The sequence below is a fragment of the Durio zibethinus genome, chromosome 2, assembly GCF_047325235.1.
Source record: "Durio zibethinus cultivar Kanyao isolate XHJ-2024 chromosome 2, ASM4732523v1, whole genome shotgun sequence".
Classification (NCBI taxonomy): domain Eukaryota; kingdom Viridiplantae; phylum Streptophyta; class Magnoliopsida; order Malvales; family Malvaceae; genus Durio; species Durio zibethinus.
The window spans coordinates 5,551,585-5,571,235 of record NC_143163.1 but is presented as its reverse complement, the minus strand read 5'-3'; the positions used below and the strand labels follow the sequence as shown (position 1 = coordinate 5,571,235).

General features: G+C 33.7%; 3 protein-coding genes across 8 annotated transcripts; 2 read left to right on the top strand and 1 right to left on the bottom strand.

Moving 5' to 3' along the window:
* Positions 1-105: 105 nt before the first annotated feature.
* On the top strand, positions 106-3,938 carry LOC111309044 (UPF0496 protein At4g34320-like). Of its 4 annotated transcripts, none has more exons than XM_022907847.2 (2): positions 106-561; positions 2,491-3,938. In XM_022907847.2, exon 2 carries the CDS (start codon positions 2,509-2,511, stop codon positions 3,628-3,630), a length of 1,122 nt encoding a protein of 373 aa, XP_022763582.2. In that variant the 5' UTR covers positions 106-561; positions 2,491-2,508; the 3' UTR covers positions 3,631-3,938. The 4 variants fall into 4 exon arrangements, with proteins under 4 accessions (XP_022763582.2, XP_022763581.2, XP_022763584.2 ...); XM_022907846.2 differs by lacking the exon at positions 106-561 and adding an exon at positions 1,945-1,983; XM_022907849.2 differs by lacking the exon at positions 106-561 and adding an exon at positions 1,945-2,149.
* A 1,631-nt stretch (positions 3,939-5,569) lies between these two features.
* LPAT5 (lysophosphatidyl acyltransferase 5) lies at positions 5,570-8,812 on the bottom strand. Of its 3 annotated transcripts, none has more exons than XM_022907842.2 (4): positions 8,601-8,812; positions 7,118-7,840; positions 6,752-6,882; positions 5,570-6,381 (listed from the first exon to the last, which is right to left on the bottom strand). In XM_022907842.2, the coding sequence occupies exons 2-4, from the start codon at positions 7,678-7,680 to the stop codon at positions 5,957-5,959; spliced, it is 1,119 nt and encodes a 372-aa protein (XP_022763577.2). In that variant the 5' UTR covers positions 7,681-7,840; positions 8,601-8,812; the 3' UTR covers positions 5,570-5,956. The 3 variants fall into 3 exon arrangements, with proteins under 3 accessions (XP_022763577.2, XP_022763578.2, XP_022763580.2); XM_022907843.2 differs by lacking the exon at positions 8,601-8,812 and adding an exon at positions 8,367-8,575; XM_022907845.2 differs by lacking the exon at positions 8,601-8,812 and adding an exon at positions 8,435-8,571.
* Positions 8,813-9,389: 577 nt separating this feature from the next.
* Positions 9,390-19,465, top strand: LOC111309038 (transducin family protein / WD-40 repeat family protein). The gene is made up of 23 exons (XM_022907834.2): positions 9,390-9,649; positions 9,759-10,090; positions 10,236-10,339; positions 10,590-10,658; positions 10,955-11,015; positions 11,279-11,418; positions 12,003-12,192; positions 12,480-12,541; positions 12,713-12,801; positions 13,162-13,234; positions 13,315-13,374; positions 13,862-14,008; positions 14,120-14,158; positions 14,298-14,335; positions 14,714-14,800; positions 15,270-15,435; positions 15,736-15,810; positions 16,156-16,292; positions 17,202-17,278; positions 17,664-17,733; positions 17,934-17,999; positions 18,645-18,794; positions 19,086-19,465. The coding sequence occupies exons 1-22, from the start codon at positions 9,581-9,583 to the stop codon at positions 18,777-18,779; spliced, it is 2,286 nt and encodes a 761-aa protein (XP_022763569.1). The 5' UTR covers positions 9,390-9,580; the 3' UTR covers positions 18,780-18,794; positions 19,086-19,465.
* Positions 19,466-19,651: the final 186 nt, after the last annotated feature.

The following is a 19,651-nucleotide window of genomic DNA, read 5'->3' as shown; positions in this document are numbered from 1 at the left end:
ACGACTGACGCGCTATCTCCAAAACCGCTTCGCCGAAGCGCAAGCGCAGCTGTCACCAGATTTACCACTTGCTCTACCTCTACCTCTATCTCTATCTCTATCTGTACCTTTTTGGAATTTTGAATTTACGAAAATGTCCATCACAAACGTTGGAGATACACCGATTAAGAATTTTGCAAGGAGCGAGAGACATTAAGAATCGGTGTATGTGATGGACATTTTCCTAAATTCAAAATTCCAAAGAGGACTGTTTGGCTTACTTTCTTCTTGGCGAGCAAGTTTCTATTCCAAGCGGGAGATTGCCAGATTGGTAAAAATAAATAGTCATAGTGCCCCCGCTAATCATTCAACTATCAAAGCTAGGGTTGATTCAAGTTTTAAGCCTTACACTCTAAACTTGCTTTGGTTGCCAAAATTGGTGAATTCAACCACAGAAATCAAGAAACAAAAAGGTACAGCTTTCCTTTCCAAGCTTCGAGCTCTACTGCACAAAAGAAAAAGAGTTGCTTTGATTACCAAATTTGCTCGTTTGGTGGAGACTAGGAATCCGAGAACAAAAAGGTACGTGTTTGTTTCTAAATTTATTTCCTTGTTCTAATCATAAAATTCATGATAAGTTATCGATAATTGCATTATTTCTTGATACAGTATTAATTATTAATTCAAATGATTAAAATTAAACTTTTGATAATTTTAAATATTAAAAGAATTATGATAAGTTTATAGGCAAACGTCGTAATCATATTATTTGTTAATTGTTAAAATTGTTAAAATCATCATTCTTTGTTCAGTTTTAAATGATAACATAAGCAATGAATTTTATTTTGTAGTACAAAATTTTAATTATTTCGAAGAATCTTATATGATATATATATCTCAAATAAAAATCATTTTCTTGTAATGTTAGAGCTCTTGAAAAACATAAAAGGGATTGCATTAAGCCAATGCTTCTTGCATACTTATGTGACAAGATGAAAGATAATTTCAAAAAAAAAAAAAAAGCACATTTTATCATAACTAAAGGGAAATACGTCTATATTTCATTTATTTTCTCAGTTTCTATAAAAGTTTCTTGACGCATTCTTTAGAAGTAAATGGAAGTGTATTTTGTTTTGTCTACATGCCTACTATTAATATAATATTGTAAAAGTTTAAGAAAACTCTTATAATTTCCTTTTCAAGTTTCCCATTGTTATACGTAGTGGATTATTAGAAATTCAAGTAACATGAAAAAGAAAAATAACTCTCTTACCACGGTTGATCAACATCTCAAAATTTTTATCTGAAAGTCCAATTCGGTCCATTCCATAGACTTAAAAAATTTGTTAATATTAAAAAATAATTTTTATATGAATATATTATTAATTTAAAATATATTTTAAAATTAAAAAAATATAAAAATAATTTTATTAATTAAAAAAAATCTTATCTCAGCTGGGATCCGAACTTCAAAATCTTTATTAAAAACTGACTCAATGTTTGGTAGTCCGCTTAGACAGGTTTAGTAGCAGCCTTTGGTTAACCAAATTCAAACAAAAGTTTGTTTTTTACAAAATAAAGAGACTTCGTAGACTTCTGCATTTCGAATGTCACCTTCAATCTTGGAGCTTAAGCCTCCTGTCTCCAAACATTCTCTCATTTTTTTCTTTAAAAAAAAAAACCAAAAATCAGAAACCCTAAAAAAATCAAAGTTTTTTTTTTATTTGTTTCGTTTGTAGCTTCTCTTTCTTTGCATTATAGGCTTTAGCTATGGCAAAGGTCTCCCTTTTTCTTTGGTAACGGTTGCTTTGCGCGTTAAAACGGTAAAGAGAAGAGTTTTTAATATAGAAGGAGAAAGGAACACGCATTGCTTCCCACGTTTTCCATGTCCCATTTCTCATTTTTCTCATGCGTGCAAGCTATTCTCAAATCTCTTTAAAATCTAAAGCAAAAAAAAAAGAACCCACTTCCCTAAAAGCCCTCTTTTTTGCATCTAATCTCTTGGTTCGTAACATTTTAAGTCTCTTCAAGCGTCTTCTACTTCATTTTCTCTCTCATATCCATCACCAATTGCTTTTTGTTGCATGCTTTCTTTTTTTTGAAGATAACCCATCAACTTTTCTTCCTCATTTTTATTTCCTGTTAATGGTAGTCTGTCTCTTCTGATAAGGTTCAAAGCCTCCATCTTCTTGTTTTGAGTGTGGGTTTTCTAGGTTTTCTCTTTTGGATTTTTAAAAAATATAGAAGTGTTTAAAATCCTAATGATTTTTTCTTGGTGGGGCGGTCGAGTTTGGTAAAGTAGAGGTCTTGTTTCGATTTGTTGTATATAGTATATATTTTCTGGTGTAAGAATCTCTTTTTCATGCTTTAGCTCATATGTTCATAATATCTTTGATAATTTAGTAGCCTTTGCCATAGTAAAAGATTGTAAATTTATAAACAGATTTCAAGTTCAGGGATTGGAAAAGTGTGCTGAATTGAATTTGGATTTGATTTTTTTTCTCTGCTTAGATCTGATCTGACAGAGCTATGGGGAATCATACGAGCAAGAAGACATCTGAAACATCATCAGCTATCAATCTTAGCAACAATTTGCAGTACACAACTGAATTGAGTTCTTATGAAGCTGCTTGCAAGATAGACACAGACTTGCAGAACTTTGACACTAATGTCCAAGCTCGAACCAATCAAGTCATCAACACTCTGGCAGTTGGTGTTGAAGTCCGAGCACTTTCATTTGATTCACTAAAAGAGGTAACAGAATGTCTTCTGCAGATGAATCAAGAGGTTGTTAAAGTTATCTTAGAATGCAAGAAAGATATATGGAAGAGTCAAGAATTGTTTGAGCTTGTCAAAGAGTATTTTGAGAATAGCTTGCAAACTCTTGATTTTTGTTCTGCGTTAGAGAAGTGTTTGAAGCGTGCTCGTGATAGCCAATTGCTTATTCTTGTTGCCTTGCAACAATTCGAAGAAGAAAGTGAGATTGGTGGGAGTAGGTATGTGAGGACATTGGAAGAGTTGAAGAATTTCAAGGCAGCTGGTGATCCTTTCACCGAGGAATTCTTTCAAATCTTTCAATCTGTTTATAGGCAACAAGTAGCAATGCTCGAGAAATTGCAACTTCGAAAGAACAAGCTTGACAAGAAGCTCAAGTACATTCACGCTTGGCGTAAGGTATCAAGTATGATATTTGTTGCTACATTTGCTTCTGTGTTGATATGTTCAGTTGTGGCAGCAGCTATGGCTGCCCCTCCAGTTGCTGCAGCTCTTGCTGCTGCAACTGCTATTCCATTAGGTTCAATGGGGAAGTGGATTGATTCTCTCTGGAAAAACTATGAAAACGCATTGAAAGGACAGAAGGAAGTGATTAGCTCAATGCAAGCAGGAACTTATGTGGCCATTAGAGATTTGGATAACATCCGGATTCTCATTGATAAATTGGAGATTGAAATTGAAGCCCTCTTGCAAAATGCAGATTTTGCAATAGAGGAAGAAGCTGTGAAGATTGGGATAGATGAAATCAAAAAGAAGCTGGGAGTGTTTATGAAGAATGTGGAGGATTTGGGGCAACAAGCTGATACTTGTAGCCGGGATATTAGGAGAGCAAGGACCGTGGTTCTGCAAAGGATCATAAAACACCCCAACAACTGAAATATTGAGCTAGTCACTGTTGTTAAATCCTGGAAATTTACCTGCTCCATTCGCTACTGACGATGTTGACCACAACAGAAACGATGATGCTGATGAAATTGATTGATTTCCAACATTCTATTTTCTACACTACATTTTTTTTTTCAGGTTAATGTTCTAAGAAAATAATTGAAGACTGGTATTGACTTCAATCCCTTTATTTATATGTTTAGGTCACAGATATTGTTATTTTTCCATTTTCGAAATGTTCTTTTATTCTATGTAATTATTGAATTTTTCAGCTGTAGATTACACATTTTTATGTCAAAGGCCTGTTTCAAGCTTTCATGCTGCTAAAACAGATAAACTTGCCATCTCTGGTATGTTTTGTGATACGAAAATGGAAATAGAGATCGAGGAAAGGCTGCTGTTTACCATTCTATATTTGCTCAATATTTGTACCCAATAGGAAATAGATAGGCCTTGTCCTATATCAAATCGTCAAGCAGAAAAGCTGCCAACTGGTGTCTTACCTCACCTGAAAATCCCCCTTGCGAGAATACTTTACTGTTCAGCCTGACTTTGACAGTTTCAATATGTCAAAGTGAGGGATAAAGACATTTCAAGTGGCCACGCGTTGATGGGCCACTGGGGTTGAAATTCATGCAATATAGACTTGAATTACATTTACAAGGATTAGTATTGCGGTTGAAAGCTTACAGCAGAGTAGTCGTGTAATCAGGGTAATAATTGTCATGCTGCGACCCCATTATTGATGGTGCAAATCCTCAAACAATAATTACACCACATTTTTGGGTCAGGAGTCATCTATAGTTTTGCCACCATGTAAAAAATTTATTGAAATCTTAGGTTGAGTTTTTATTTTTGCAAAGAGTTTATCTTAAACCTTTGATTAAAAAATAAGTTTGGGGTAGTCCCATGAATTTTTCTGAAAACAGCCTAGAATGTCTTTAGTCATTTATTCTCGAGTCTCTTGCAATTATAATCATAGTTATTAATTTTATTTTGGTATTAGCTAATACCAATTGATACATACAAATTATATCAAAATATAATATATCTAAAGATAATTTTTTTTATCAAATTTGATATTGAATAATATCAATTATTTTCGTTGATTTCGATTAATTTTTGTGAATTTTGATGAATTAACTTATTTTAACTAGTACATAAATATAAACATAATTTTTAATTGTTAATTTATCTTTTATTATTTGACTATTTTTATCTTAATAAAAATAAAATTAATAAATAAAATAACTCTTAAAATTTTAGTTTATTTATTATTATAATTTGTTTTATTTTATACTTTATATTTTCAAATCGAAATTCATAAGTATACTCCATTTCTAAAGTTTAACAATCATAAAATCAAAATTATTTTTTTTTTATCCTTTTGCTTTATCTTAATATTTGTATAAAAAAAAAATACTTATTTAAATATCAAATGATGAGATTAAGTTTTTAAAAATATCATAAAAAATTTAAGATATTATTTCTTATATTTTAAAACTTATTTATTTGATTTTTAAAAATATTGCATATTTATTTTATAAATTATTAACAATATTATAATGTACAAATTCATATATATTTATAAATATATTTATACTAAATTGAAACTTTTAAAATAATATTCTGAAACAATTGATACTAACATATATCACATTTTAAAAGAAAACCGAAATATTATCCAATACAATATTAACAACCTTGATCATAATGACTTCTTGTAATTGAGTGATAGAAGCTGAATTCATCCGTTCTTCAATAAAGACCAAGCATATCAAAAGGCTTCTCAGCTACCTAGTGTCCGAGACTTCAGATTAATGATGACATGAAATAAATTAAAGAGACGTAATTAGTAGTAAGGATTCCAAATAATTTAAGAAATTGCCATGGCAAAAGAAAAATTCCCTCATCACCAACATTCACCAGATAAACTCAGAAACAAATGGCCTTTATTGATATTTAAAGTGAAAGAAATGACGTGCTATTTGCCCCACTTTTTTTCAATTTATCAGAGATTTCATTACAGTTATTCAACATTTGAACCTAAAATTCTACTCTCAGTACATAAAGTATAACCCTTACAACAACATTGTTACCTAAATATATGCGCATACCGGAGAATTTGACAACCGGATAGACTCTCCATCAGGGCTCCCTTCTCAGGTCACGTAACCACATGCATAAGCACGGGCTATTTAAGCTTTCAACATGAACATAGATCCATTCTGGAGATGCTGGAAGTCATCTCAAACAAAGTTTACCGGCAAGCACTTTTTAATGCTGCTTATGAATGAAAAGTGATTAAGTTTGCCTTTTAAAAACAAGTTTTGACACAGCTGAAGATTGGTACGGGACGGATGTTGAAATAAGTTGCAGAAGCCATATAGGCACAAGATAGAGATACAAAGATCTTAAACCAATTGGATGAGAAAAAGGTGAAAAACGTGCATACACTAGTCAAGACAAGCACCAGCATAACGTTTGCAAGGCACTTCCCCATAGAGAGCTTTGCTTCCGTTCCTTGCTGAGGGAAACAGCCTTCAGACTTGAAATTAGAAAGTAATTGATCCTTGAGTTGGAATGTGTCCATCAGCCAAGCTGTTACCTCCCTTTCAGATATAGGGATGTGATCCAGGGTAATGCGTCTGATGTGAATATGAACTTCTGAAGGGTCAACCCCAAATACATTGTCCAAGAAGGATGGACAGCGATGCTTATATCCGATGGTCACGTCATAAACTGCAAACAAACAAACAGGTCATGAGAATTTGTTGAGGAGAAGTGCCCAAACTTAAAGATTTATATATTAGATGAAAACTAATGTAAGCATTCTCATATCAACCAAGTAGATTCTAAAAATAGAATAACTGGGTTTATCATAGGCCCGGATTTCTGCCTTACTGGAGTCAATAGAGGGGTTTATGCCTCTTTAGACAACATATTTTTTATGCATACATAGCCCCATAGGTCAGGCATCCTTCAGGTTTCTTGCAGTTCAAATTTGAATTGAGTAGTGATGTGTGACCTAATATATGTAACAAACTTATAACTGTTGATACCTATGTAAAAGAAATTTCTTAAAATGCAGAAGAGCAAGAAGAAAAACAACCTGCATCCAAAGAGCTCCTCAAATCTTCCAAGCAGGCGTAAAAGCCCTTTGATTTTGGAAGCAGCGCATTGTTCAGGATAGGCAAGCCATTTTCAGCTGCATATTTTTGACTTCTCAAGCACTTCTGCTCACTGCATTGAAAAAGAAAAAGAATAATTACTGGATTAATGCACTGCAAATTCAATTAAGGGTAGCAACAAATAAAGAGTTAAGGCAAACAGTGTGCTATAGAGGAAGATCATGAAGATTCCAACAAACAGGAAACTAGTAATGAAATTTCTCCATACACCATGTTGTTCACATAAAAGTTGACAATATTGAAATGTTAAAGACAACATATGACACCTAAAAGAAAATGGAAATTACGTGAAATCTGTTCCTTCTGGAAAGAGAACAAGCCAAAGGGGATCGCGAGGATCTTTGAATGTTGAAAGCATGTGGCGCAGGTTTGATTCATCAACCTCCCACTTCCTTTCCACAGGGATGAACTCCAAAATGTGGAATGCCCAACCAAATACAGGTAGTTTCATCAAGCTGCTCTTAAGGATGTACTTTATGTATCCCAGGCAATCTTTCCGCAATGCAAGGTCCCACAGGTACATCCAATCAACCTCAGTTCTGTGGTTGCAAATTAGCAAAACACGTTCCTTCGCAGGAACATCATCTCCAGAAAAAATGACTTTGGTTTTGTTTATTTTCTCAAATAAAAAAGGCCATAAAGCTAGCCAAGCGCTAAAGAAGAAAGCTGTTACTTTCCGACTGTGATGTATGCTGAAAAGCCTGAATACAACAGTAGCAAGAAAGCCACAATACACTATCATCATAAAGGCCGTTGAAACTAGCACTAGAAGCCATATCAGACCCCTAAACATCCTTAGCCGGGTTAATTTACGATGCCTAATTTCAAGATTTGCACTAGGAACCTCCATATGCTGCAACTCCTAATCACTACCTTTCAAACAAAAGAAGCTGCAGACTCTCTAAGATGAATTATCAACTTAAAAAGTAACAAATATGACATCTAGGCACCAGTGATTAACTAGAAAGTAACTCAAAGAAACAGTGAAATCAGGACGGTCCATGTTTATCCTGCAGAAACACAGTTAGATTGAGCTTAGAGCAATGTTTTGGTGCACAAAAAAATAACCTAGAACAAGAAGCAAACACAATGAAGTTAAACCAAACTAGCAATGTATCAAAATACTAACAAGTTTCAGCCAGCATTTAAAGGAGGAAGACAAAAGCATAACTTAACATAAATGCTCTTACTAAAACAAGCATGATTGCTCATCAGCATAAGCCTCTCATTTCTAAACCAAATTAGCAAAACCATTGCTTTACTTCAAAAGTCAAGAGGAAACCAACAAAAAGATAAATCAAAGCATTTAATAAATGCTTTCAAAATTTTAGTTTGGAATCACACTTCCCCCCAGTCAACAGACATGGGGCTTTTATCAGATGATACCACATAAATAAATAAATAGATGTGCATTGCAAGAAAATTAGACTCTACATTCATATAATGCTGAATAAGCTTCAGTTCAATAAACTCCAAAGCATGTTTAAATAAATAAATCAGAGCAACAAAAAGACAGAAGGTCATCGTTCACCTAACCGTAGAATATATAAAAAGATTGGATCTGAAAGCCTGGAAAAGATGTTGCTCAAAATCTAAGTAAATACCCTGAAAGATCCTGTTTGGTTGCTCGGAAAAATTAAAGATTCAAATCTTAGGGGAAAATGTAGATTTGATTCTAATTATCTGGTAGGAGTTTATCAGCAGCAATCCAGAAAAAAAAATTGCTGAGTGTATAAAAAAAAAGATCTGTAAATAAAAAAAGTAAATTACCTTTATATAGTTAGGGTTCAAGTTTAACGGTAGGGAAAAGGAAGGAAAAAATCTGCCGGAAAAATCGGTATTTGGATTTGGTCCATCAATGACTCTGAAAATTGGAGGTTAAGAGCGGGAGGGATTAAGGAAATGGGCAAGGGAATGGGTTCAAATTACGCTTTCTGCCACTGCCGTATCGCACCGATGGCTATTAGTGGTAATATCGGGCGAAGATGGAATTTGAATAATTTTAGGTGTTGTATATTTTAAGATTTATTGGACTAATTTCATATTGGGATTAATTAAAATTTACTTTTCAAGTATAAATTTAGATTCCAAATATTGGTTATCATTTTATTTATTAGTTTAAAATTTTTCTAATTTTATTTATTTATTTATGTATATTTAAGATATTTGTTTGAAATTTGATGCAAGGGAATGTATGAATGAAAGAAGTTTCAACTTTTAATTTGAAATAAATTATAATTTATTATTTCTTCTTTTTTGTTATTATTTTTAAATTATTTTAAAAAATTATAAATTTATAATAATTAAAAAATAAAAAATTTAATTAAAATTATATCTTCTGCACAAAATATAAAAAATATTTATCTATTTTTTTTTGAAATATTGATCTATTTTATATTAAAACTTTTAGCCCAAAAAATAATCGCCGTATTTATTACTATTTTTTATTAAAATTAAAATAAAGTTTTGTTTTATTATTCTAAAAAAATTGTTTTATTGCTTTGACTGTTTGACCTGCTTATACCTACATATAATTTTATCAGTTGATTAATGAGAACCGTAAAATAACCATAGAGGAAGAGAAAAGAAAAGAAAGGAAATCCCAGAAAGAAACAGAAAAGAAAAAGAGAGAAAATTGCATAAAGCTTGTCAAGCAAGCCAAGCTTTTTGACATTCGTGTTTTCTGAAATCACTTGATTCTTAAATCTAGTATATTTTTCACCATTTTTTCTCACTCTAAAACTCCGCCGATGAGTTCTATGGAAATCGATTTCCAGGAATATCAACTGCGCTGCCAATTAAGAGGCCACGAAGACGACGTAAGATCTCCTTTTTCTTCGTTTTGTCTCGGTATTTCTTCATAATTTCATTTTCCATTTTCTTTTAATCTTGATCACTTAGGGTTTGATATGTTGCCGAAACTTTTAGGTTCGTGGAATATGCGTTTGCGGCGATGAAGGTATAGCCACTTCTTCAAGAGACAGGACGGTCAGGTTCTGGTCTCTTGATTCCTCAGATAAACGTAAGTATGTTTCGTCTAAGATTCTGTTAGGGCATTCGAGTTTCGTGGGTCCATTGGCGTGGATTTCGCCCGATGAAGAGTTTCCGGAAGGTGGAATTGTGTCCGGTGGAATGGATACCATGGTTCTTGTTTGGGACTTGAGGACTGGAGAAAAAGTGCAGTCGTTGAAGGGCCACCAGTTGCAAGTTACTGGTGTCGTATTGGATAACGGGGACATCGTTTCCTCATCCGTTGATTGGTGAGTTACAATTTTGGATAGAAAGTAATTTTCAGTTCTGTGTTGAAAATAGTTGTGTCTCGTTGCATTTAATTTTCAAAATAGTTCTGTTTATTAGTCACTTAAGTAGTTAGCTATCTGTTTATATGGTGCATCTGCATCGCAGTACTTTAAGGCGATGGAGGAGTGGTCAACCTGTTGAAACCTGGGAAGCACACAAGTCACCCATCCAAGCTGTTATAAAGCTTCCTTCAGGGGAGCTAGTTTCAGGTATATCAATTCTGTTGTTATTAGAGTTATTTGAAGTATGGTGTTGCAAAACTTGATGACATTTCTTTTGAATGATGCAAATTCATCTATTTTGGGTATAACTGCATTCTTCTGGTCTGTTCTTGCAATATCATCTTTCTGGCATGCATACCGTCTTTGTTCTGGCAGTTGACAAAACTTATTTGGTTATGAGTTAACACTAAAAGTTGGGAGAAAATGTGTATGATTTAATTTATTTAATTTACTCCAGGTTCTAGTGACACAACCTTGAAACTTTGGAGAGGCAAGACATGCGTGCATACTTTTGTTGGGCATACTGGTGAGCCCCCCTGCACCCAACTTTTATCTTGCTATATTCTTAGTGAATAGATAATTAGTTATTTGCTCCACATTTGTATTTCTTCATGTTCATGTTTTTGAATTTTTTTGAATTGCATTTTTAGGAAAACTTGAATATACTTTTCTTTCTCAAACTGTCAACTAGAGTAGTTTTATAGCTTTAAGCATAAATGATGGCTGTGTCTAATGGCTTCTGTTACCCAGAAAGAACATGTCTTGTTGTATAATGGCAGATATTAGTTTATGCAAGCACTCGTGCTTTTGATCGTTGTGCAGATACTGTTCGAGGTTTGGCAGTTATGCCTGGGTTGGGAGTTCTTTCTGCATCACATGATGGGTAAGTAACCTTATCCCCTTCTTTCATTATTGCATTACTTCAAATTAAGACTACAAGGGTGTGTTGCTGGCATGGTCTTGTATGTCCTCTAAACTAGAGGAGTTGCTACTTTATTTTGTTTGTTTCCTTCTTGGCTTTTCTTTCAGTTTTATTTTTGTTTTAATTTTCCCTCTTTTATCTCTCTTTGCTTATTTATCAGGTTTCTATGGCTTGAATGTATGGTTGCAGTAATTCTTATATCTGTTTTATTTTCATTGCATTAGTTCCATTAGGTTATGGGCACAAAGTGGTGAAGTATTGATGGAGATGGTTGGTCATACTTCCATTGTCTATTCAGTTGATTCTCATGTTACTGGACTTATTGTCACTGGTAGTGAAGATCGTTCTGCAAAGATATGGAAAGGTGATTGTTTCTGCCATCTATAGATCTGTTTAAAATGATTGCATATGTTGAATTAGTAACTAAGGCTGCAGCTGTATCTCACTGGATTCGTCAGATAGAAGCCAAGTTTTGAGTTGACCTCCAACTATTGGTTGCTCATTCTAAGATAACTCTGCAAAGTTTTCGGAGAATCTTCGTTGGTTTTCTTGGTTTGGACAGTACTTTTTTATATGATTAGAAATTTGATTTTGCTTTTGTCTTAAAATATTATTTTTCTTGTTTTCAGTTGATAAATATGTCATTTTCCTTCAAAATTCATTGTCTATTGTAACATCTTGAGCTAGAAACATGTTTCACAATCAAAAGTGGCTTAGGTATGATTATATCAAGCATAGCTGAAAGCATAACCAGTTCCTTAACTTCCTTTGGTATATTTCATTTCATTAAGTGAATATTTTATCCTTTTTTTAACTCTTAATGGTAAATTTTACTAGTGTGTTATTTTCCTGGAATACTCTGGAAGTAACATTGCTGGTTATAGGCTAAACATTGGTCCTGCATGACTTGATATTTTATTTTCACAAGGAAATTATGTCTTATTGCAGATGGTGTCTGTGTGCAAAGCATAGAGCACCCTGGTTGTGTTTGGGATGCTAAATTTTTGGAAAATGGAGATATTGTAACTGCATGTTCAGATGGAGTTTTACGAATTTGGACAGTAGATCTGGGTAGCTTTGCAGATCCAGTGGAACTTGAGGCATATACTTCAGAACTTTCTCAATACAAACTGAGTAGGTATGATCATATGACACTTGCCAATATTTGATACCGTCCTTATTGTTATATCATGACCATATTCCGCATTGGTCACCTTTTGGTAATAAAAAATGGGGAGATTGATTTCCATCAGTTTTTAATTCTCATTTTTCTTCTTGTATTTCAGTTAAATTATTCATCTCTTAATAGTTCATAGTGTAATTTTATGATTTATTAGTTTCTGGCTGGATCACTAAAGAGCTGCTAGCATTCATTACTTTTAAGCTTTGCCTGATATCCATCTCATTTCTTTCTGTTTGTACTAGGAAGAGTGTCGGTGGTTTGAAATTGGAAGATTTACCTGGGCTTGAGGCTTTACAGATTCCAGGTGTGATTTTAATGCCAGTACATTTTAGCTTTCACATGTGGTGCTTTAGTCATACTTATTCTGTTTAATCTAGAGATGAAGAAATACTTAATTTCACCATATCAAATTTTAATGGTCATATCTTTTCTAGTAGCTGTTGAATACTTTTTAATGGTTTATGTGTCTGACCAGGAAATAGCGATGGCCAGACAAAAATTGTTAGAGAAGGGGATAATGGTGTAGCTTATTCATGGAATATGAGAGGACAGAAATGGGATAAAGTAACTTCATTCTAATTCTCTTTAGTTATTTGCTTTTATCATCTTAAGGTTTCATCTCACTTATCTGAGTACACTGTTCATTTTGATGCTTTACATTCTGCAAAGAACATGGAAGCCTTGATATTTTTGTTCTTTTGTGATCTGCTTTACAATCTTGTCATATTGTTTGTGTTTGAAAAGAAAGTAATCTCTTTGATTTTATAGAAGTTCAAAGGCAAATCTGTTCCCTAAATAATTGAGGTGAAGTTTCTGGTGGACTATTAATTGGTTAAATATATCATGCCCTCTTGATAACTTTTGCTTGCCAGTTGTTTCTTCCACATACAATTTCTTATATTTGCTTGTTACTTTCTTGTTCAGATTGGTGAAGTTGTTGATGGTCCAGATGACAGCATGAAGCGTTCTGTTCTTGATGGAGTTCAATATGATTATGGTTAGCAACTTCGTTTCTTTTTCATTTAGGTTAATGACTTGATGTAAATATATTTATAATTTTTATATATTCTGACTCAGTATTCGATGTTGATATTGGTGATGGGGAGCCTATTCGTAAGTTGCCTTTTAACCGATCAGGTATCTTTCTTTTCTTAGCCTTGTGTTTTCTGATGTTATCAAATTTATGCATTTTCCCTCAGATCTTGTGGTTCTAATTCTTGTATCATCCCAGGACATTCATATATTCTTCTCCTGCTGTCATTCCCCACTTTTTTATTCCTTGTGAAAATTAACTATGTTCTTTGTAAAGAAAAAAAAAATTGAATAGTTCATCACCTTTACCATCTAATCAATGATAGCAATGTGGTGTGTCTTGGAACATGTTTTTCCCCAGCTTGTCATTAATTATGGATCAGGCATGCAATATTACTCTGTATAACCGTGTCTTTTGTAAGGAGGAAGAGAAAATTTTAGCACACCTTACCTTTTTATGATCAAGTGCATTATAGGGAACATTTCTTGTAAAATTTACGTTGTAATTTGAATGACTTGCAAATTGAATACAACAAAGGAATCGGGCATGCAATGTTGACCTAAAGTTAATTCACAAGTCGAATCTTTCCAGATAATCCTTATGACACTGCTGATAAGTGGCTTCTCAAGGAGAACCTTCCTCTTTCTTACCGTCAACAAATTGTGGAGTTTATACTGCAAAATACTGGTCAAAAGGATTTCAGTATTGATCCAACATTCCGGGATCCTTATACTGGCTGTAAGTATAATACCTTTTTAGCACTGACCTCACTGTTGCAAGCCTTTGATGAGGTTCCTACTCTCATTGGCTACTTCTTTGCAATGATTAATGTCGTGTATTTCATTGCAGCGAGTGCTTATGTACCTGGACAGCCATCGTATGCTTCTGGTTGGTACTTGTTTAAGAAAGAAAATTGTTTACATATCTTTTTTTCTAGAAGATAAGACTTGGAACCTTGTCAACATCAGGACTTCTTCTGAACCCATATATATATATATATATATATTCATATTATTTTTGTATGCAGGTATATCAGCTAAACCTACCTACAAGCATATCCCAAAGGTTTGTTATTACAGTTCTATTTTAGCATTTTAAGATGGACTTTCTGGCATTAAATGTGTGAATAACAGTTTTCTTTTATTTTGTTGTTAGGAGATTAATAATAGTCTGTATGGAAATGTATAACACTTACATGTTATTAAATAGACATATCTCAATATCTAACTCTTGGCTTCCCTACTGAACAAATATGCTCCAAGATGGAATTGATTGCATAAAGTACTACAAAAAAAAATTGTTGTCAAAGCTTTGTTTTTATTTTATGGCACTAAATTGATTGCATAAAATTTTGTTGATGCATCTCTTAGCTGTTTTTATCTTTTTAATTGTCAATTTTCAATAAGGGTTTTCGTGTTAGATTATTCTTTGCTTTGATTCCAGAGAGGAATGCTGGATTTTGATGCGGCTCAATTTGATGGCATCCTCAAAAAGATTTCAGAGTTCAACAATGCTCTACTGGCTGACTTGGTAGATTTGCAACCCCTTATTCTATTTTATTTATTTATTTATTTTTCATTTGTTCTCATTTTTTTGTCTGTGATAGTTTTATGTTGCACCAATGTTCTGTGATAGTTTTATGTTGCACTAATGTTCTTCATCATGTTTTCATTACTTACTTTTGGGTCATCTTATACATCACTTTGTTGTGCTGACAGCTCATACGAATATTTTAAACCTTTACACTTTTCTACTTGTGATTGTATATGTAACGGTTTCCTTAACAGACTTCATCTCTGGTTTTAGATTTATCCATGGGTTTCATAGACTCAATTGTTCATTTGCTACATAATTATGTCTTGTTTATGCATTTGTTTATTGGTCTTTTACTACCTGCCTGATTTTCCTATGTTGCTGTGCTGTTGGTACGCTGTTCCATCATTGTGGTTATGTTATATTGAGTTTCTTGTATAATGGATCAATTGACATTCTTGTGAAGGAAAAAAAGGACTTGTCTTTGACGGAGCTGGAGATATCTAGATTGGGTGCTATTGTTAAAATTCTGAAGGACACATCACATTATCATTCGAGCAGCTTTGCTGATGTTGACATTGCCTTGTTGCTGAAATTGCTGAAATCATGGCCACTTTCAATGATATTTCCTGGTTAGTTTGAAGAAACTTTTACTCTTATAGTTTGTGGTCTCTCTTTTAGTTTTTTTTTTTCTTTGGTTTGGTGGTGTTATTTAAAGCTGCTTTGAGGAAGAGTCCTTGGTAGTTGCTCTTTATTTTTTTTTATTTAATTGAAGCACCAATTATTTGAAAAGCTGGATGCGTTGGTTTTCCTTTCTTGCACTTTATGATCAATTACAATTGTATGCTTGTTTATGTCAACTCTAGATTGACTTCCTTATATATTTCAAGTACATTATTCACCTTTCCAGTGGTGTGCTTCTACTTGTGCAGTTATTGATATTCTGAGGATGATCGTCCTGCACCCTGATGGTGCGAGTATACTTCTCAGGCATGTTGAAGACAATGGTACCTAGCTTAAAGATTCTCTGTTTTTTACTCTGCCTTTCTCTCTGATAATTAATTGTTGGCACTGGTAATATAAATTTTAAATTTGAGTTGTGCCCTATGTATGAATCTAGCCCAACTTTATTGACGAAACTCCTATGAACTGGTTAGTTCCTATTTTGTTGATAAAAATCTAATGAACAGGTTGATAAACTAGATGGCCTAAGAATTGGGCCCCTAGTTGCTTTGGCATAAACTTGTCCTCTAAAACATATACATATAGTAGTAGATATATATTGTTTGCAATTATTCCTCTTTGTTATATTCTATGTTAAGTATTAACTTCAAATTTATGTGCTGAACCAGATGTGCTAATGGTAATGATTATGAAAGTCACTAAAGATCCTGTACTTCCTGCAAATCTTTTAACCAGCATCCGTGCTGTAACTAATCTTTTCAAGAATACATGCTACTATGGCTGGTTACAAAAGAATCGCAGTGATGTAAGTATGCCTCCTCTGTTAGCATATTCTGAGTTTAATTACAAATTTCCAGTGAGAAGTAACATTAAAATGTTATTTAGGTAAATCATCAAGGTTTTTGACACTGGTCTTTTGAGTGGTTAAAATTTGACGTTCAGTTTCATTGGCCTTGGAGTCTTGCTTCACTGCCTTGAAGTGGTCCTTGTTTTTCATTGGATATGAAATAATGTGATATGTGTGTAGCTTCTGCTCTGTTTATTTTCTTATGCAGTTGTGGTTAGGTATTTGAGTTTGGCTATTATATTTCCTTTTCTTTTCAATAAATATTTAAGAATATTAAATTTTATATTTGGCATAGCCTTGATGGATGTTAATTATAAGCATTTGATGCTAACCAAAAGTTTGGTGATGCACATTTGCCTGCTAACTGGATTGTCAGTTCTACTTTGATTTGTTTATTTACTCTCCTGTGTGACAAACTGTTACTAGTGTCTTGTTTCATGGGTTTGTACAATGGATGTTGCCAATTCCTGATCTTAACAAGTAGTAACAAATATACTCATAAGATCTAGGCAATAAATCTTTAATTTACTCATCTGCAAATTATATTTCTCAGCTTTTTCTCTGCACTTTATGTTTGCATATGTCAATGCTGTAGTCTACTTGATATGTTCTCTCGAAAAGCTATTGACTGAAAAGAAAATAGTTCTTAGGGTAATGCCTTTATTTATTTCATGCTTGGCATGTCTTGCATTTTGATAATGCTTTGTTATCGTTTTATATTTTGGTATTGCTTTCAGATGTTTTGGCCAGCTAAGCATAGACTAGTTTTTGTTTTTCCCCTTTACGTTAGGGTTCTGCCCTTCTTCATCAAACAAAAGAAAAAAATAGAATAATAATTTCTGATGATTTATTCTGTTATTCTTGCAGATTCTTGATGCATTTTGGAATTGTCTTGCATCTCCAAACAAGAATTTGCAGTTGGCTTATTCTACCCTGATTCTGAAGTAAGCATTCTGTTTATGTAAATAAGCATGCATTGGTTTTGTTTAAGTGAAAACAATTGTGACAGTTAAAGGTTGCCCTTTCTTTTGGATATTGTTTGTCCTAAAAGTTCCTAGTGGACTTTTTTCTTTCTGTTAATCTTTTTCACTTCTATGGGTTGAAAAGAGATTTGTGTATGTGTTTTTGTTTTGTTTTTTTTTTTTTGGGGGGGGGGGGGGGGGTTGCTATGTTATTGCTCCTCTGTTGTTTTCATGCTGACTTTGTTGTTCACATTTCCTTTATAAATTGCTTTTCCGTTCTGCTGTTATATACATGTTTTTAGCTTTCATTGACTATTGACAGGGAATCACTTATTCTGATATACGTAATCATGTTTGTGCTTCACAGTTATGCAGTGCTGCTAACAGAGAAAAAGGATGAAGAAGGCCAATGTCATGTTCTTTCAGCAGCTTTAGAGGTTTGTCTTATTCTATTATTCCCCAACTTTGGTTGAAAGACTTTTCATCTTTACTGATTTGATGTCTCTTCCCTAACAATTCGATCTTGTGCGCACTGTAGTCTTTCCCTAGTTTGAAATAGCTTCAATGATTTTTTGTTCAGTAGTTATCTTCATTGATGGAAATCCTGAACTGTATCTATTATTCACTTTTTACACAGATTGCTGAGCAGGAAAATCTAGAAGTTGATTCAAGATTCCGAGCTTTAGTTGCCATCGGATCACTGGTATTTTCATCTAACTCATTTGTTCTTACCTTCAGCATGTCAGTTATAGTTGGCTCAGTTGTCATTTGGATTTGTTCGCCACATGTACTGCACATAACAAATTCATAGAAAATTTTTGTTCTAAATGGTATACTTTGTTGTATCCCTTCCACTTGATTAGGCTAAACTTGTATTGCTCCATATACTAAATAAAATCTGAGATTCAATTGTGTTTTTTAGAATCAACCCGTCTGCTGGTGCATCTGACATTCTGCTTCCAGTTTTTTTTTGGGCCTGTCCTGCTTTCAAATGCTAGAACACGTGCATGTTCTGCTATTTCCTTTTTTAAGGAAAAGAAACAATTTAACTCCTGCATCAAAGTTGATGGAGCAATTGATTTTTGTATCTTTGTTAGCTCATAATCATCCATAAGCAGCTTTCTGTGAAAGTATGTGATAAGATTTTTAGAAGTAGTTTTAAATCCTTGTTTGGTAGAATCTAAGCCCAATGAACTGGGACCAGTTGGCTTCTTAGATTGTAATCAATTAAAAAAACTGAATTGTCTTGATTTTTCAGATTTATTTATTGGATCTTTACTTGATTAAGTATGAGATTTCTCAAATTCTTTGTGTGTTTTTTTTTTTTTTAAATAAATCTGGCATACAGATGCTTGAGGGTCTGGTTAAAAAAGTAGCCATGGACTTTGATGTTGAGAACATTGCCAAAGTAGCCAAGGCTTCTAACGAAGCCAAGATTGCTGAAATTGGAGCTGACATTGAACAGTTAACAAAACAGAGTTGAAGCTGGTGGTTCTTGGTAAGTGCTTTTTTCTTACAAAACTTGCGTAAAGACTCAACATTTTAGGCATGCACCTTTTTTATTAATGCTTTTCTGTGTTTACTATCTGAGGGATTTGAGGGAAAGCTTCCTCCATAATGACTGGTTAAATTACTCACACCATACACCTATGCTTTCTTTTTTTTTTTTTGGGGGGGGGGGGGGGGGTGGGGAGGGGGGTTGTTTGGTGCTTAATTCCAGTTTATCCCCAATGAAAAGCCTAGTTCTATTGACTTGATCATGTGTATTTCAACTCTACTTTTTTTGTAGGATAAGCGAATGCTTGAGGTTTGGACGGATCTTTTCGGTGGGTATTGAATAGGAGACTATGGAGGAAAAGTGGATCAAATAGTTCATTTTTACTGATCTTATTATGCAGGGCATTTGGGGTTTCATCTCGGACAAAACCTAATGTTTGCTGCATTTTTGGCCTCTTTATTGTTTCCGAATGGTAAACAGCTTGGACGGATCTTTAGGCTCATCTGTTCACCGAAAAAAAAAAAAGTTATTGGGCCAGAAAATAACTGGTTCTCATTTTAAAACACCACCCCAAAAGGAAAGAACAACTCTTCTCTCTCTTTCGTGATTTTTGGGAATTTCTTGTATCAATATACTGGATTAAAGTTAAAGCAACTGCGATTGGATTAAAATGTTGTCTTTTCATTTTTAATTGTGATGCCTAGCTTGTAGTTAGCTTCCGCTAGCCAAAAACTGTTGATAAGAACACACATAAACATAGTTGAATACTCTATTTCTAGGCTTTCTAGTTCAGCTTTTCTCTAGATCTATGCATATCTTTGCCTGTTCTGCATTCAAAGTCAAGTATAGCCTGTAGG

Excerpts from the sequence above, each read along its gene's own strand:
- LOC111309038 (XM_022907834.2), top strand. The coding sequence starts at position 9,581 with ATGAGTTCTATGGAAATCGATTTCCAGGAATATCAACTGCGCTGCCAA. Across the intron at positions 11,016-11,278 it reads CTTTCTGCATCACATGATGG|TTCCATTAGGTTATGGGCAC; the intron begins GTAAGTAACCTT and ends TCATTGCATTAG. Across the intron at positions 14,159-14,297 it reads ACAGCCATCGTATGCTTCTG|GTATATCAGCTAAACCTACC; the intron begins GTTGGTACTTGT and ends TTTTGTATGCAG.
- LOC111309044 (XM_022907847.2), top strand. The coding sequence starts at position 2,509 with ATGGGGAATCATACGAGCAAGAAGACATCTGAAACATCATCAGCTATC.
- LPAT5 (XM_022907842.2), bottom strand. The coding sequence starts at position 7,680 with ATGGAGGTTCCTAGTGCAAATCTTGAAATTAGGCATCGTAAATTAACC. Across the intron at positions 6,883-7,117 it reads CCAGAAGGAACAGATTTCAC|TGAGCAGAAGTGCTTGAGAA; the intron begins GTAATTTCCATT and ends TTTTCAATGCAG. Across the intron at positions 6,382-6,751 it reads GAGGAGCTCTTTGGATGCAG|TTTATGACGTGACCATCGGA; the intron begins GTTGTTTTTCTT and ends GTTTGTTTGCAG.